The 18,593-nt window shown below is 43.8% G+C and overlaps 1 protein-coding gene across 3 annotated transcripts; it reads right to left on the bottom strand.

Moving 5' to 3' along the window:
- Positions 1-5,689: 5,689 nt before the first annotated feature.
- On the bottom strand, positions 5,690-10,464 carry LOC119297997 (B3 domain-containing protein Os11g0197600-like). Of its 3 annotated transcripts, none has more exons than XM_037575552.1 (8): positions 10,330-10,464; positions 8,669-9,205; positions 7,457-8,156; positions 7,189-7,293; positions 6,909-7,061; positions 6,515-6,652; positions 6,225-6,388; positions 5,690-6,135 (listed from the first exon to the last, which is right to left on the bottom strand). In XM_037575552.1, exons 2-8 carry the CDS (start codon positions 9,170-9,172, stop codon positions 5,839-5,841), a joined length of 2,061 nt encoding a protein of 686 aa, XP_037431449.1. In that variant the 5' UTR covers positions 9,173-9,205; positions 10,330-10,464; the 3' UTR covers positions 5,690-5,838. The 3 variants fall into 3 exon arrangements, with proteins under 3 accessions (XP_037431449.1, XP_037431451.1, XP_037431450.1); XM_037575554.1 differs by having other exon boundaries at positions 6,515-6,643; XM_037575553.1 differs by having other exon boundaries at positions 7,189-7,290.
- Positions 10,465-18,593: the final 8,129 nt, after the last annotated feature.

Here is an 18,593-nt window from a genome sequence, read left to right as displayed (position 1 = left end):
GTGCTTGAACACCAAAACAACATATTTTTGTGTTTTTGAACATGTAAATACATGGTGAACCTCTTTCACAAGAATATTTGAACTTTCCCGCATTGAGCACCTGAACTTCTAGCAACAAATTTTAACTTTGCATTTTTATTCTTTTTTTCTCATACGAAATGCACACCATGTAATACGTGAACTTTCAGCAGTTATTAATTTGGACTTCTCTTCGTTTCGCTTTAGTAATGGGAAAAATCTATTTTTTTAGAAATGGTGATTTTTAATGAATTTTAAACTGCTCTATTTCTTAAATTTGAACTTCTTGTTTTTTTATTTACAAATGGTCAAATATCCGTAGCAAAGTGGCATGTTATTTTTGAACTGCTCTATTTTTTGTTTGATCTTGTTATGGTCTTCCTGTCAACATATTTGGATTTTTTTTCATCTATGAGAGGGAGAGCAGTGCTTGCTGCATCTACGAAAAATGAAGCAAAGCTTTGCGTGGATGCAGAGAATGGATGAGTATAAGCGTTGACAGTGACGAACAGACGCCAGCCACGCCAACGGGTCTAATCCTCTATGTGATGTGATTCGATCATCCTGAGCGAGGCGGGAGGGGGTTATAGCATGGCTCTCTTAGGTGTGCGAGCGAGGTTCTGCCCCCGACGCCACGAGCGACCCCCGAGGTGCTCGTTGGTTCCACAGTCCGGGCGAGAGCCATAGCTGGTGGCATCGAGGATCGGGGGTCGGCGGCGAGAGTCACGTGGGGACCAGGGGCAACGGATGGAGGTGCGTCGGGGCCGGGGTGGGCGACGACAGAGGCGACTTGTTCATATAGACATTTTTTCCAGATTGTACGTCGTCTATGAGCAATTTTAAAAAAGCCAAAAACAAAATAATTTTTTATTCTTTTATAAGCATCGGACCTTTCTGTTAATTTAATTTGAACTTGTTGGTTTTGTTTTTCAAATGGGAAAATTCCATTTTATAATAAATATTAAACCTCTCCCCCCCTCTCTCTCTTGTTTGAACTTTCAGGTTTTATTTCTTACAAACAGGAAATATCTAAAAGTTTTATAAGCATCAAACTGCTTTGTTCTATTATTTTGAAACTTCTTGCTTATTATTAGAAATGAGAAAATACAATATCTTTTTATATCCTATGTTTTTAATTACTAGTGTTCCTCTCGGCTAATTTTCCATATTTTTTGCACAGTGAACTATCCCATAACAAAAACTGAAGTACTATGTACACGAATTATTTTGCTTTTTTGTCTGAACGGCTCATATAAGACATGTTGAACCACTATGACATTAATTTTTCATTTACAAGTTACATTAGACTAATGAGAGAATGTACTACTACTGGACCTAACCATTTTCTGCCAAGTATAAAAATAGCTTTTTTTTGGGGTTGATGGATGCGTTGGTCTTGCTCTCTTAAACTTCTCTAATTTTTTTCAAGGCTGTACGACATTTTCTCAAATCAAATGTATTAACTTCAGAAGTGAGAACTCATGTTTACATCCGTATACATACAAGAAGCATTAACTTGTTGCTATCTGTTTCGATCAGCCCATGTGAGAAACCACTTCAGCTGCCAACTCAGACTGCATCTCTGCATGCTAGCATCTCTTTCATCAGCGAAGCCTATAAGCCTTCATGTGTCACGCATTTTTTCAGTAACAAAACAGCCTGCATGGTCCTTTGCCACCACACAATAGCACTACTTGAACTTTAAACCCCAGCCAATTTGAACTACGGCCCCCTCGGCACCATGCCCAGCATGCCGGACAGACGCACGCCACACCCTGTCGTCGTCGACGTCACATGCCTGTTGGGGTGACACTGCTGCATGTCATGCTCCATCTGCAGGTTCAACGACTGAAATGGAAGCTGCGGTCGAAGGAAACAAAGCACCATAAGCTAGCTATATAGCGAAGGTGAAGAAGTAGCAGTAGAGGCTGCAGAGGGAGGGGTGTACTGCCAGAGAAATTGAGACGACGGTCTAAGAAACAGACACCGTGGTGTATCAAAACATCATATTTGTTATTTTTCAAAGCATCCGTGTTTGTAAAGTCTGGCACTGATCCGGGGAGATGCATCATCATACAAAATATATAGAGAACTAAATACTTGGAAATACAAATTGAAGCATCTGCAGGGAGAACTCAACTTGAACCGGTACTACAGCCAAACCGTTCCTTCCTTTTCATATAATTTCACACGGATGCAGAGTATACTGAGCAAATGTGTTTATTTTAGTACGCACATGAGACTATAAGCTTCAGATGATGGAATGTTGGTCTTGGAAATTATCTAATAAATTATGAAGAAACTAAGAAATGAAAAACGGGAAAGAAACACTCTGAATATACTAAAAAAATACTGCACATCCTGAACCTTAATCCACATTCATTCTGAACTTCATTAGTACCCTACAAAATTGGATGAGTCGGTTTCTCACCGTGGCACCTCTAGAAGCCAAGGCACACAAATATGGAATTGGCGCAGGAGACGCCAGCAGTTCTACTGCTCCATGCGACAGAGTTCAATCATCTAAGAGGAGAGGTGGAAGCAACAGGAGGAGGAAGGTCAGTAAGCGTTTGGAAAGAAGGTCACCTGTGGACATGAACATCGCAGGTGGACGATGGGGGAGAGGTGGTGTGCTGCCATGGATGGAACCAAGCGGAAGCAGGGGTTCCGCCTCGGGTCGACGTCTTTGTCGCTGCTCCTAGTCTGAACCAAGAAAACATACGGGGCGGGTGCTTGCGGGGGTGGCCGGCTGGCCTGGTTGGCTCGCATGGGGAAGCCGGCGGGGCTGTGGGAGGAGGCCGGCGGGGCGGCGCCGGGAAGCCGGGAGGTGGAGGCTCGCGGCGGCCCGGCCTGGAGGTCAAGTCACGCCGGGACCGGGGAGCGGCCGCGGAGGCGTGTCGGGGCTAGGGTGGGCAGCGGCGGACGAACGTCGGGGTCGAGGGAGGCGGCGGCGAGAGGCGCGGCGGAGCCGAGAGGGCGCGGCGCTTTTTTTCTTTTACGGGAAGTTGGCTGCCCTTTCAAATAACATCTCCGCGCCTCCTTACAAGCCCCATCGTGATGCAAATAACTATTCTGATCCCAGGATCAGATGCGAGCATAACAGATTGATGATGGGCCCAGCACCCATCAAAGATGATCAATTCTAGCCCTTTATTAGTGACATGTTCGATAGTAGTCTTGAAGAATGATTTGAAGAGTTGGGTGATAGCTAGTGGTGTAAATAATCAATCTAAACTAATGTCGGGATTGGGTGCAAATCCCCTATCCAAACATGCATTATATTTTAAGGGAAATATTACATGTGTGTCTTTTCTTTACAATCTACTCCCTCCGTTTGGAATTACTTGTCTCGGAAATGGATGTATCTAGAACTAAAATACATCTAGATACATCCATTTCTGCGACAAGTAATTCCGAACGGAGGGAGTACAAAACAGTAAATACGAATAATATCAACTTTCATGAAGCAGATTATATTAGGATATAACATACTCATATGTGTGTGGATATGTTATTCTCTCTTTTACTCGTTTTTAAAATCCGGAAACATAGTATAGTCCATCTTTGAAACATATCAATAACTACTCGAACAAAAATTGTGATGAAAAAGACTATGTACGATCTTAACTTTGTCAAATTAGTAAGCACCATTCCTAAAGTGGACCGCAATGGCAAAGAGAATCTTGACAACAATCATGTAAATATGGTAGATAAAAATGGTACACCAAACATGAGTTCGTCACTTTAATTGTTTTCATGAATCAAGAAAACCAACCACTTGTTCCATGGATAAATCGTCTATGATCGTCCTTTAGAATTGAGGGCAGAAAATATTGTCATTCTGGTCCTTCTCATCTCTTTCCTTCCCTTTATCATTCTCCTTCCTTCCCTTCTGCTCATCTATCTCCTTTTGTTCCTCCTCAATATCTTTCTTGTTTTCTCGCCGCTCCTTCTCTTCTTTCTCATTCTCATTCGCCTCCTCTCTTTTTTTATGTGCCGTCACCTTCTTCTCATTTTCCTCCCTTTCCCTCCGCCCCCTCCTCCTTCTTAATATTTTTATTCTCATTAGCTCTCATTTTCTTCTCTTTCTTATCCTTGTCCGTATCCATCTTCTTAGAGGTCTTATGATTCTCCTCTTTTTCTTATCACCTTATTTTTTATTTTACTTCCTTTTCTCTTTCATATTCATATTTTCATCTTCCGCTTCTTTTACCTTCACATTTTGCTTATTATCTACCTTTCCCAAAGTGCCATATTATTTTTTATGACCTACCATGATTGGACCTTACTTATGTAATGAACTTCTCTCTCTGCAATACAATAGGAGATATATGCATATGGTAGTATAATACTTCTGCAAAGGTAACAATGGTATAAACTACTACTCAAGTTTTACTCAAGAGCTGAGTCTACATATAACACACTTTGCAAGTTTGTTTGCAATGGTCATTCCTAACTACATGACTTATTTTAAAGAACACTCCTACAGACTCCGTCATTACAAAACTAATAAACAACATAAATATAATTTCCATACAAGCTCTTGATAGAAGAAAAAAGAGTAAATGGCACTAGTGCGGTCATAGAATTTATCTGGTAGTGCACTTTAGTCACACACTGGACTGACCAGCTGGCTGGTTCTTTTCCTAAATAGGTCACGCGTTGCCCACGTGACGTCTTTTAGGCGTGAAAATGGTCACACCTTTTTCACATGAGGGAGTGGGGCCACCCATTTTTTGTAGAAAGGGATATATAAATAGAGTGGCTACATTCATATTTTGTGTTGCAGCCTAGCTAGCTACTTGCATTGCATATCTGTATACATCCCTCTAGCTAGGAAATAAGGTTTTGACACCCAATCTGATGTATCCACTAGCATGTGCTCCCCTTTTTTATCCTTTTAAAGCATTCGCAAAAAATACATTGTTTTTTCTTGAAGAGATTTACGAATTCGATCATTCTGTTGTGCAAATTCAGTAAACCATGAAACTTGCATATGCGGCTTTGATATATTAATTGATGATTCAAATCTGCACCTTGTCTTGAGACAACACATGTATGGCCTAATAACTAGCTAGCAACCGATGGACTATCATTGCAGAAAAGGTAGCATTACAATAATCGCCAATATTTTAGTAAAACTGAATACAACATTAGGAATATAACATGCGTCTAAGAGGCGCACAAAATGAGAAGAAGGATAAGTCAATCTTGTCAACTTGCAGAAACCTCTAGTTACATCTCACAAGTTGATCTATGCTGAACTAAAACGTTTGCGAAAAACTAGGAATATGGATACACCATTTATTGTGGTGGGAAGTAGTACAAAAGCAAGATGCACCATGGATTGTGTATAGAATCCTAAGCCGATTGAGAACCATAATAGTGCGAATGGGCTAAAGATTCAATTACGCTAGCATAGATCTGATACACAGAGCGTAGGCTTACCAAGCGTAGTGAACCAATTGAGATCTGGATGGATCTTCAAAGTTCAGACGACCTCACCAAGGGGGCTTCGATTCAAACGAGAGGACAACATAAGAGATCCATCCAAGTCAAATGGTTGGTTGTGGCAGCAGCGGCTCGAGGGATTTTGCAAGATTTCTGGGTTATATATAAAGGGAATTCGGCAACGGGAAACCCTAGGTTATGAAGGGGATTGAGACATGGAGAAGAAAGGAAAGTCTACATGCTTACCTTTTCCTTAATCCAGTAATTAGCCACAACAACAAACACATAATTCTTAATGTTATGTTTTAACAACAATAGGATGGAAAGGTTCATTAACGACACTAGATCAAAACGCCTATGAACGAATTATCACTCGTCTATGCGAGGTTTTGGGGCGAGGATGCAGGGGGTGATCATCAGCACGACCTTGTGAACGTGCAGCTTGATGTTGTATTCCTGGTCCAGGAGCTCAAACACGCACACGTCCCATTTCTCCAGGTTGTTCTCCATGGCGAGGGCCCCCCACCCAGCGCTGAACGCCGCGCGGGGACGCTCACCGCCGGTGTACTCGTACCACACCTTCCACGGCTTCGCCTGTGGGTCCCATAGCGTCATCTTCCTGCTCTCTTTGGGGAGGAATGTTTTCACGAACTTGTCCGGGATGATCTGTCGTCGATCACGATCAGTCAATGAGCGATGCAGATTTTTAATATATGTGTCAACTATCGAGAGAAGAAATTGAATTGATCAATTACCATGAAGTACGAGGCATAGACATCGTTGTGCTTCATTGCCTTGATGGCAAAGGGCCTCTCGGATTTGAACCTATGCGCCCTCTCCATGGCATATTCCTTCTCCCTTTGAGTTACTGGACGCCTCTGCGACATTAATCCCAGCCTTCTCATAACCTTGATGAGAACTGGTATAAAAAGATGCAGACTATCAGGCTAGTTCACTTCAAGTTTGTTCTACTTAGTACTAGCAGTATAATAAAAGGGTGCGCTTACAGGAAGGAAGGAAGGAAGGAAGAAACAAAGAGATTTACCTCTGCCAGGTTGGTTTTCACCATTACTCTTGTTGAACATTGGGAATTGATTCTGCTTACTAAGCCTTTTACCAAAAGAATTGTGCCACATGGTTAAGTCCGTGCACACTGATTCTGGTGCGAATACACCTGTATGAACTATATGTGGGTAAGGTTCATTAGCTCAATGATAAGAACATATGGATAGGAACCATTTTACAGTATAAGACCAGTGATATGTTTCTAGCAGAGAATATAAATAGCTCGATGACACAACATCTAAGCCATATATATATACATACATATACATACATATATATACAGTATGTATGTATGTATGTATGTATGTATGTATGTATATGTATGTATGTGTGTGTGTAAACAAGTTCTACTCATTTTGAAATTGATTCCTTACCTGCCAAATTGTCATTTGATATTGTTTCTTTCGAAGCTTTTTTGAGGGGAACGCTTTTAGATGCTGAAGAAGAAGACCCAGTATAAACAATTAAAGGAGGAGCAGAGCTTTTCCCCTCGGCCTTGGACTCCTTGGATGGATGACTGTCCAACTCTGCTTACAATGGATGTGCACACAGGTTAGCTAGATAACAAGAGCCTATGAATCATGTGACAACATTTAGCCATCACAATATATAGTTAATTTGAAATCGATAAATCTAATGGTTATTCCAAATTACCTGCAAAATTGTCACTTGATGTTGCCGCCTTAGAAGGTGAATCACCAAATGGAGACCTTATCTCCCCAGCCTTGGACTTCTTGGGTGGACGATGCTCCGATTCTTCTTACAGTTCGATATTCACGTAGACAAAGGTTAGCTCGATAACAAGACTATCATAATCATTTTACAAAATCAAGCCATCTCATAACAACATACACGTAAAAAGTACTACACGTACTAATTATTTTGAAATCGATCGATCGATAAGAGGGTTCTCCTTAATTACCTGCTAAACTATCGCTTGATGCTCCTCCCCCAGAAGTTGGATCACTAGATGGACCTTCAGAGTTCTTCCTCTCCGCAGGCTTGGACTTCTTGGATCGGTCCACTTCTGCCATGATATCATCAACCTTCCTAAACCTAGCCCTCTTCCCGATCAAAAAACCATCATCGGTCTTGCGTAGATCCTCCTGTTGTTGTTGCACTGGTTCCAATGCATCATCATTGCACATGCGACATTCACTGTCTTCCTCATTCCCCGGAGTTTCTGATAATGCGTCTTCAACTTCCTCCGCATCTTCATCTTCTGAAGCATCTTCTTCTTCTGAAGCTTCATTTTGTGGTGCACCATCTGCACTGGTGCCACTGTGAGTGTCTTCTTCTTGAGGGGCAACACCATCTACATTGGTGCACTGGTGCCAGTCGACGTCCTTGCACTGCGGCCGGGCGAGATACGCATAGGGATCCTCACAGGACGATGGCAAGAAAATAGTCACTGAGAACTGTGACTGCCCATCGTAACGGAATACCAGCAGGTAACCATAACCGATGCGATTGTCGGAGAGGAACTCCTTCCATCCACGCGCAAAGAGTAGCTCCCCGGAGATTTTAGCCAGCTCTACAGACCATTTATTCCCGCTTGGACCTCTCAGGGAAACCATCCCTGTACAATCTTCCAAGTATTTGTGAAATCCTACTGGAATGGTCTGCAACATATGCCGTCATACAAATTAATTAGTAATGGTTGAACACGTCGAGCACAACCCAAACATGCATATATGGCATTTAACCTTGCCTTCCTATAGTGCAATCCCAGCTATCAGTCACTGCTCAATTGGCATTATATTTTGCGAAAATATTACATATGTCACTTTTATTTACAATCTACATTTTTTGTAAATACAAAAAATACCAACTTTCATGAAGTAGTTTATATTTTGGATATGTTATCTCTTTTATCCTTCTCAATGACAGAAAGCATTGTATAGTCCATGTTTCAAACATATCAATCAAAAATTGAACAAATAATATATTGGGTGAAATAGATTATGTATGTACAATTTTAACTCTATCAAATTAGAGAGCACCATTCCTAAAAGTGAACCGCAATGGAAAAAGATAACCTTCACAACAATCATGCAAAAATATGGTAGGTAAAAATGGAACATCTAAAATGAGTTAGTCCCTTTCTTTGTTGTTATGAATCAAGAAAGCCTACCATGTGTTCCATAAATGAATAGGATATGAGTGTCCTGAAGAAGTGAGGGCAATTTGTTTTGTCATTCTGGTCCTTATCCTTTTCCTTCGAATCCTCTTCCTCCTTCCTTCCCTTCTGCTTATTTATCTCCTTTTCTTCCTCTACTTTATCTTTCTCAATTTCTCGCTGCCCTTGTTCTTCTTTCTTATTATCATTATCCTCCTTTCTTTCTATATGTGACTTCACCTTCTTCTCATTTTCCTTTCTTTTGCTTCGATCCTCCCTCTCCTTCTCATCATCATTTTTATCAACAACTCTCATTCTCTTCTCTTTCTCCTCCTTGTTCTTATCCATCTTCCGCTTTGAGGAATTTTGCTTCTCCTCTGCTTTCTTACCACCTTCAGCTTTATTTTGCTTCCTTTTCCCTTTCATATTAATATTTTCATCTTCCTCTTCTTTTACCTTGACATTTTGCATATTATCTACCACGCCCATAGTGTTATACTGTTTTTTATGACGTACCATGATTGGACCTTTACTTATGGTAGGTACTTCTCTCTGCAATACAATAGGAGATATATGATACATTAGCACAATACTTTTGCAATGGTAATAATGGAATATAATACCACACAAGTTCCACTCGAGGGCTAAATCTACAAATGAAACGCTTTCAATTTTGTATTTTTGTTCTGATTATTCAATGATTATTCCAAATTGTGTTAGTTATTTTCAAGAATACTCATGTAGAGTCCTTTTGTTACAGATCTAACAACCAACATAAATATTATTTCCATATAAGCTCTTCAGGGAATAAAATAGAACACTATTTATCCCATATTTATCTACAAATATTGGTCACACAAGTACACATCATACATGAATGCTAGGAATATATATAGGGTGGTCGCATGCATAATATTTTGGCAAGGCGCACTTGCACATTTCTATATATTCATCTAACCAGGAAATCCGATTTTGATACCTTATCCGATCTATCCACTAATAGACCTTCATGTGCTCCCCATGTTTATCCTTCTAGAGGATTTGCCAAACAAACTTTATTTTGTCTTGATGAGATTTACAAATTCGATGATTCCATTATCAAAATTTAGTAAACCAAGAAACATGCACATATTGTGTATATTACCATCCTTGTCTTAAGACAAGACAGGTATGGCGTAACTAGCAACCCAATGGTCATCATGAGAGAAAAGGTAGCATTATACTAATTTGCAATATTTTCATAAAAATAAATTCAATATCATGAATATAAAAATTATTTTTCCTAGTGGCCTAGTGGAGTTCTTTCTTCCATATATATAGGGCATTAGATCATTCTTCCAACATGGCCAAATTTCCAATGCGAGGATGACAACAACAACAACAACATTATTGTGTGTTTCACAAGAATTTATACCCCCCCCCCACACACACACACACTCAAAGTGAGAAGACGAATACGTCAATCTTATCAAGAAAACCACTAGTTATATCCCACATGGATCTATGCACAACTAAAACATCTAAAAACTATGAACATGGATACAACCGTCTTGTGTTGGGAAGAACAAAAGCATGATGCATACTGGATTTATAGAATAATAGGGTGAGGCATAATCATAACAATGGGCTAAAGATCTAACTGCGCTAGCATAGATCGGATATACCGTAGGGCTTACCAGGCGTCGTGAATCACTTTAAATCTTGATAGATCTGAATATCATACCACTCCAAGGGGCATTCGACTCAACAGCGAAGACGAGAGAAGAGATTAAGATGAGAGAGGAGATTTAGATGATGGCCAACATGGTTGGTTGCGGCGGCGGCGGAGGCTCGATGGACTTTGCAATGTTTGGGGGTTATAAAGGGGGTCACGAAGGGGAAAACCCTAGGTTTTGAAATGGGTGGGACTTGGGAGAAGAAAGGAAAGTCCATTTTTTTCCAGGCCCATCATCATCAGATGACAATATCAAATCTCAATAGGCCCAATTCCAGGCCCACTAGTTTTTCTTTCACATGTCAATGGTAAAACTTCTATTGAGGGTCTATTTTAGGCCCATTGGTTGAGGGTGTTCCGTAGAGGGTCAATCTATAGTATTTTTTTTATTCAAAATCATAAGGCCAAATAAGTTGATTTACGTTCATCTAGTATGTATTTTCAATTTTGAAAATTGGTTGCTAAACTTACTTGTATTTTAAAAAGCAAGCTTAATTTTATGACATTGTACAAAATATATTTGGATGTAGTACCGTGTTCTCCAGTAGAAACTACAGAACATCGATCAAACCAATAGACGTTGTGTTGTATTTCCCATCGGATTTTTTTATTCATGTGTAAACAAGGAGATCCATGAGAGTGTTTTCTTCATATAATAAATATTGCCATATTATGATGCACCGTACAATACACTTCTCTATGAAAGTGTTTTCTTGTATAGTGTTGCCAAAAGGTTACATTGGTATTGTATTAGAGCAACTCCAACGTACCGACCAAAACGGATGGCGCTTTTATCCTCTTGTTGTCCATTTGGGTCGGCCGCCCGCTTAGCGTCCGTCCTGTTTATGATTTGGGTCGGCAGTGCGCCCAGCGCCCGCGACCCATTTCATGTCCACGCACAAATTTGAAAAGGCCCACGGCCATAGATCATGCCAACGGCCATGCCGTCCCCCAAAGTTCATGCCGGCACCATGCCAGCGGCCGACATACAATGCCAACTCCAAAAAACACCACACAGATCATGCCAGCGCACTTGCCAGCGGCTGGCACACATATGCCAGCACACAAAAAGGGGCGGGGAATTTGACCACGCCATCTCGGTCGTCGTCATGCCAGCACACTTGCCTGACATGCAAAAAAGGGAGGGATGGTGGTCACCGCCATAGATCACTCATCGTCGAACTTGAGCATGTCAGCCTACATCTTCTCGAACCACGGCCTCTTCCTCAACGACACTATGTTGAGGTCCACCTTCATTATCTCCACCCTGTTATCATGCTAGCGAGAGCCACTTCTTTTGCCTTGGTCTTGGCATTGGCGGCCTCGATCTCTAGCATCTTAGCTTGCTTCTCTGCCTCCATCTCAAGCATCCTCGCTTGCTTCTCCGCCTCCATCTCAAGCCTCCTCCTTTAGATCTCCATGAAGGCGTTCATTTGCTCTTCCTTGTCTTGTCGGCCTTCTCCTCCCTTGAGTACTTCTTGGTCATCATGCCCTCCACGGTTGCGAGCAAGGCGATAGATGTCGCATCCCGCTTGTCCTCCTTCTTAGAGTTGGTCTTCCCTCGCGACCGTGGCTTCTCGCCCTCCCCAACCTCCTCCATGGCTTTCTTCCCCCGACGAGCAATGATGGCGGAATATTGCGCCTTGAACTTCTCCTCCCTGTTGATGACCATCCAACAATGGGAGAGGTTGAAGGACTTGCCTTCGTGTTGGACCTTGAATGCCTCCAAAGCTTGAATGCCTACAAATGAATAGAATGCAAGCATATGGGCAAATGGATATGCAAATGGACATGCAAGCATAACATGAATGGAAACAAAGAGGGGCGCATGCATACCATGTCTTGCATTCTGATGCCGCTCACGGGGTGTTCCTTGATGCTCTCAAGGTGGCATAAAACTTGTTGCACTCTTGTTATATCACCCTTCATCGCTTCAAAATGGACATCCGTGTGTGCTATGCATTTGGCACAACACAAACTTCTTGCGCTCATGGAACTCACGATGGACACGAATCCAAAAGGTCGATGAATTTTGTTCGGCGCCGACCTTGGGGTCTTTCCCAATGTCCCTCCAACACTCACAAAGGAGCTTGTCCTTGAACGACGTGTATGCCTTCATCCGCTTGCTCTTCCGCTTCGGCTTCGCCCCGGCGGCTTGGTTGGCGAGATCGTCCTTGAACAAAGGCTCGCCATCGATGTCCATTTCATCCTCTTTCTTGTGGTCGTAGTCCTCCGGGAACTCATGGTTGAGCGGGAAGCCGTCTAGGCCGACCTGATCTTCCATGAAGGCGTCGTGCATGGAATCTTGATCGTAGGTCGCCAGCGTGAACAGCCCCTGGCTGTCTTGGCTTTGGGTCTCATCGGGATCGTAGCCAGCCGCAGCGACACTGCTAGTGGAGTTAGCGGCCGCTGCACCACCCTCGAAGATGATGTTCTTCATAAAAGGTTGGCCGTTTCCTCGTCGCCGGCCGCCGACATTCTGTCGAATAGGTTGCGGGCGCCGGGTAGCACGTCGGCTGGCATCTCCGCGCGCGTTTCCTTGCCCCTCCGGATGACGAGGCACCAGACACCGGTGTGGCATTGAGGTCAATGGGCATGAGCGCGGGCGTGGAAGGCGCCACCATGCTCACTTCTGGCGAGCATTCCTCGAAGAGTCGGGAGGCTTGCGAGTAGACGTGGAAGCCAGGAATCAGGTGCGTCGCTGACGCGCCGGTGACTCTGGCAGCACCATCCGAGGAAACACGAACGAGCCGGTGCTGGATGCGGCCACGGCAGCGCTGACAAGACTGTGCTGGCCAGGGTTTAACCCTAGGTAGATCAGGGCCTCCCTCGTTGCCGCCGCGACGCGGGCGTTCGTTTCCTCCTGCTGCGCGGCGGCGGTGAGAGCGACGGCGTCCGCTGCTTCATTCCTTGCGTCACCCGCGTGCCTCCGGCCCTTCCTCTTTGCCAACTCCGCGACCCGCTCCTCGGGCGTTAGCTGCTTCTTCTTGGGCGCCGCGGAAGTCTTGCGGGAGGTGCGGGGCTTGCCTTTGCGAGAGGGGGCAGAGGTGATGCCGGACGAGGAGAGGGAGGCGAGGCCGGCGGTGTGTAACATCCCAAATTTTCAATTTCGAATGTTTTACAATTTTAGCTAGGAATCTATTGCATTTCCTTTGAACCATGTGAAATTTGAAAATTTCAGAGGCATTTGAATACTTTTTGTTGAATTTGAATTCACTTCGAACTGGCATTTGAAATTCATTTCAAAAATCACTGACAAAAGTATGAGAGGAGGTAACATGACACCTCAAAAAATTCAGAAGAAAATAATGCCAAAAGTATTTGAATTCAAATTTGGTTTTACTTGGAATTTTCAAAAAATGTTTTTATAAAGTTTGGATTTTGCCTCTGAAAAATAGTGCATCATTTAGGATTTATTTTTCTGCTCATTTTGATATATATATATATATATATATATATATATATATATATATATTGTCTATATAAAAGTAATTTTATTTTTGTTTATTTCTTTATTTCTCTTTTATGTCAAAAAAACACCTAGCGCGCCAGGCCAACCGGCCCAACAGCCGAGCTGGACCAGCCGCCAACTGCCCCCCCACCTGAAGCCGCTACAGGCAGGTCACATGACCCGCGCCCCGCTCCCCGCACCTGGTGACACGAGGGCCCCGCCCTCGTCCCCTTCCTTCGAAACAGCCACACCAGGATCCCGCTCATGCCTGCCGCCGCATGCGAATCTCTCAGGATAATGCCCCGGGCTTGCACCCTCCTCCAAATCCATACCCTATAAATACCCCTCGACCGAACCCCCTAAACCCTACCTTGAAAAAACCACCACCTCGCTCGCCCGCTCCGTTCTAATCTCTCTATGCCGCCATTCATCATTGGAATCCTCGCCGGTTAGCACACCCGAGCTCCTATCACTCCGACCTTTCAAAACCCCTCGCTCAGGCGCATCTCTTTGACATCTTTTTTATCCTCACCACCCTCTACAAAGAGCTACTCGACCGCGTCTGCCCTCCGCCATAGTCTCCGGCTGGTCGTAAACCTCCTCCACATTAATGTGGTTCACCTGAGCACGGGGAAGAGGATTGGGCTTCTTGGTTGATGATTTTTCGTTCCGTTGTCGTTTCCATTTCCCTGCTTGGCCTCTAGACAATCGGTGGAATAATGTCATGTCTTCTTGCACTTGAAACAAGTGGTATGACTCAGATCTTCTGAGCCGGAGAAGGACGGTGTTGGTTGTCGTTGCCTCCATTGCCAGACTTGAAGTTGTTGTTGTTCTGACGATTATTCCTATTCCCTCCATGGTTATGTCCTCCATGAGTATGTCATCCATGGGTGTGGTGATTGTGTCCTCCCGAGTATGGGGTGTAGTACGGCTTCTACTGGGCTCCATAGATGTACTTTCGCTGGTCATACTTCCGCTTGCGGTTATCAATCTGTTGTTGCTTGCCTTCAAGGATGATGGCCTTGTTTACCATCTCCTGGTAGTTGTTGAAGGTAGCCACCATTAGCTACATTCTCAGCTCATCATTGAGTGCTTCCAGAAATTTCTCCTGCTTTGCGGCATCTGTGGCCACATCATCTGGGGCATAGCGAGCTAACTGACTGAACTCGTCCACATACTGCCCCACAGTATGATTCCCCTAGCATAAGTTGTGGAACTCGCGCTTCTTCAAACTCATGGCACCAACTAAGACATGAGAGGTGCGGAAGGCCCCTGCTAAAACTGATCCCATGTAATTGTGGCAATGGGATAGGTGGTGGTGTAGTTCTCCCACCAAGAGGCCGCGGGTCCATCAAGACGATGTGTGGCAAAGCGCACCTTCTCTGCATCCATGCATCCAGCAGTTAGTAGTTGCCTTCCGATCTTGTGAAGCCAATCATCAGCAACAATCGGCTCGGTGCTGCTAGAGAACACCAGCAGATTCAGCCTTAAGAAACAGGTCAGTTGTCGACAGGGGGTGGTGGCGGTGGATTGTTGTTGTTGTTGCCTTGGTTATGGATGAGCATCTCCATCAAGGCATTCTGCTACTGGATCAACTGGGTGAGCTCTGGTGGGAAGTGAATCCGGGGTCACGTCTCGGAGGCATCTGATGTTTTGGAGCGGATGAGAACTTATAATAGAACAAGGGTCTAAAGAGAAAATGACACTACCCGTATGCATGCAACAATCATTATCACACCAATCATTCATTTATTCAACTCAATCATAGTTCAAACTCGGGATACAAGTCTTGCAATAAAACTAAAACATCGACCTAATCGATCAACGATAAAATAAAAATAACATGACGATCATGACTAAGTGTTCTCCTCATATATCATTGCGTCCTCCAGCGGTGCGTCTTCCGGTGGTGCATCCTCCGGTGGTGTGTCTCCTCTTGGTGCGTCCTTCAGTGGAGCTCTCGTCATAGTCCTCATCATTGCTCACTAAGGGTCCATCGTCACCATTCGAATAGAGGTCTTCTCCTAGGTCCATCTTCTCTTCCATCGCGTCAATATAAGTCTTCAGGTTCTGGATCCTCTCCAAAAAGTCCTGGACTTCTTGTTCATGCTCGTCATGGTCCTCGCATGCTTTATCCTCCAATTCCAGTTCACAGAAGATAAGTTTCCTGAAAATCTTCGAGTTTCTGCGCGTCTGAACCTCCAGAGTACTGATGTGAGTCTCCGGGTCTTGGACATATGAGATAATGGAGTCGTCATCCACGATGCACACGATCTCTCCATTTGCAGTTCTGCGGGAGATCATGGCGAGGTATGATCCATCAAGCTCGACCATGTACTCCTCCCGGAGGTGTCCAAGTGCATGATGAATAGTCATATCCCTCACAAGGATCCAAGTAGGGGCAGTAAACTGGAAGTAATGGGAAGCTTCCGAAAGTTCTCCCTGGAATGTGCACCACAATCCTATAGCGAGTGTCCGCCGGAAGTGCATTGGTAGGAATTCCGGTGATGAGTGGCAGAGCAATCTTCAACTTCCTAATGATCTGAACCAGCTGCTTGCCGAAAGGCATCCTCATCCAGTTGGCAAAACTCCGGCAGCAGGACTAGGATGTATTCAGCGGCCATCTAGAAGGTTGAAATCGGAGGTAAGCATAAATGAACAGCGGAGAAATATGGAAAAATAAAAACATAAAATAAAATATTTTCTTCATATGGCTTTCCGATCCTAGGGGTTCCGTTCTACGGTCAGCGTGTAAAATAAAATTCATTGCCAAAACGGTATCAGAGCACATGCTGACCGTAGGACGCAACCCCTAGGATCGAAAAGCCATAGTAAGAAATTATTTTATTTTATGTTTTTATTTTCTGGTATTTCTCCCCTATTCATTTCTGACTTGAGCCGTCGAGTACATCCCAGTCCTACTCCCGGAGTTTTGTCAGCCGGATGAGACGATGCCTTTCGGCAAGCAGTTGGTTCAGACCATCAGGAAGTTTAAGATTGCTCTTCCCTCCATCATCGGGACTCCTACCAATGAACTTCCGGTGGACACTCGCTATAGGATTGTGGTGCACATTCTAAGGAAGACTTTCGGAAGCTTCTCAGAGCCCATTGACTTCCGGTTTACCGCCCTACTCGGATCCTTGAGAGGGACATGGCTATTCATCATGCACTTGGACACCTCCGGGAGGAGTATAGGGTCGAGCTCGATGAATCAGACCATGCCATGATTTTCCACAGAACTGCAAATGGAGAGATCGTGCGCACCGTGGATGATGACTCCATTCTCTCATATTTCCGAGACCTGGAGACTCACGTCAGGACTCTAGAGGTTTAGACGCGCAGAAGCTTGAAGATGTTCAGGAAGCTGATCTTCCGTGAACTGGAATTGGAGGATAAATCACGCAAGGACCATGACGAGCATGAAGAAGAAGTCAAGGACTTTCTGGAGAGGATCCAGAACCTGAAGACTTAAATTGTCGCGATGGAAGAGAAGATGGACTCGGGAGAAGACCTCTATCCGAATGATGACGATGGACCCTTAGTGAGCAATGATGAGGACTACGAGGAGAGCTCCACTGAAGGACGCACCAAGAGGAGGCGCACCACCGGAAGACGCACCACCGGTGGACGCAAGGATATCTGAGGAGAACACTTAGTCATGACTGCCATGTTATTTTTATTTTATCGTTGATTGATTAGGCTGATGTTTTAGTTTTGTCGCAAAACTTGTATCCCGAGTGTGTGAAGGAGATATGCCCTAGAGGTAATAATAAAGTTATTATTTATTTCCTTATATCATGATAAATGTTTATTATTCATGCTAGAATTGTATTAACCGGAAACATAATACATGTGTGAATACATAGACAAACAGAGTGTCACTAGTATGCCTCTACTTGACTAGCTCGTTAATCAAAGATGGTTATGTTTCCTAACCATGAACAAGGAGTTGTTATTTGATTAACGAGATCACATCATTAGGTGAATGATCTGATTGACATGACCCATTCCATTAGCTTAGCACCCGATCGTTTAGTATGTTGCTATTGCTTTCTTCATGACTTATACATGTTCCTATGACTATGAGATTATGCAACTCCCGTTTGCCGGAGGAACACTTTGTGTGCTACCAAACGTCACAACGTAAATGGGTGATTATAAAGGTTCTCTACAGGTGTCTCCAAAGGTACATGTTGGGTTGGCGTATTTCGAGATTAGGATTTGTCACTCCGATTGTCGGAGAGGTATCTCTGGGCCCTCTCGGTAATGCACATCACATAAGCCTTGCAAGCATTGCAACTAATAAGTTAGTTGCGAGATGATGTATTACGAAACGAGTAAAGAGACTTGCCGGTAACGAGATTGAACTAGGTATTGAGATACGGACGATCGAATCTCGGGTAAGTAACATACCGATGACAAAGGGAACAACGTATGTTGTTTTGCGGTCTGACCGATAAAGATCTTCGTAGAATATGTAGGAGCCAATATGAGCATCCAGGTTCCGCTATTGGTTACTGACCGGAGACGTGTCTCGGTCATGTCTACATTGTTCTCGAACCCGTAGGGTTCGCATGCTTAAGGTTTCGATGACAGTTATATTATGAGTTTATGAGTTTTGATGTACCGAAGTTAGTTCGGAGTCCCGGATGTGATCACGGACATGACGAGGAGTCTCGAAATGGTCGAGACATAAAGATTGATATATTGGAGGGGTATATTCGGACACCGGAAGTGTTCCGGGTGATAGAAAACCGGAGAGCCGAAGGGTTACC

This window comes from Triticum dicoccoides, chromosome 5A, assembly GCF_002162155.2.
Source record: "Triticum dicoccoides isolate Atlit2015 ecotype Zavitan chromosome 5A, WEW_v2.0, whole genome shotgun sequence".
NCBI lineage: Eukaryota > Viridiplantae > Streptophyta > Magnoliopsida > Poales > Poaceae > Triticum > Triticum dicoccoides.
Note: the sequence above shows the minus strand (reverse complement) of the source record. Positions and strands in the feature narration are given on the sequence as shown.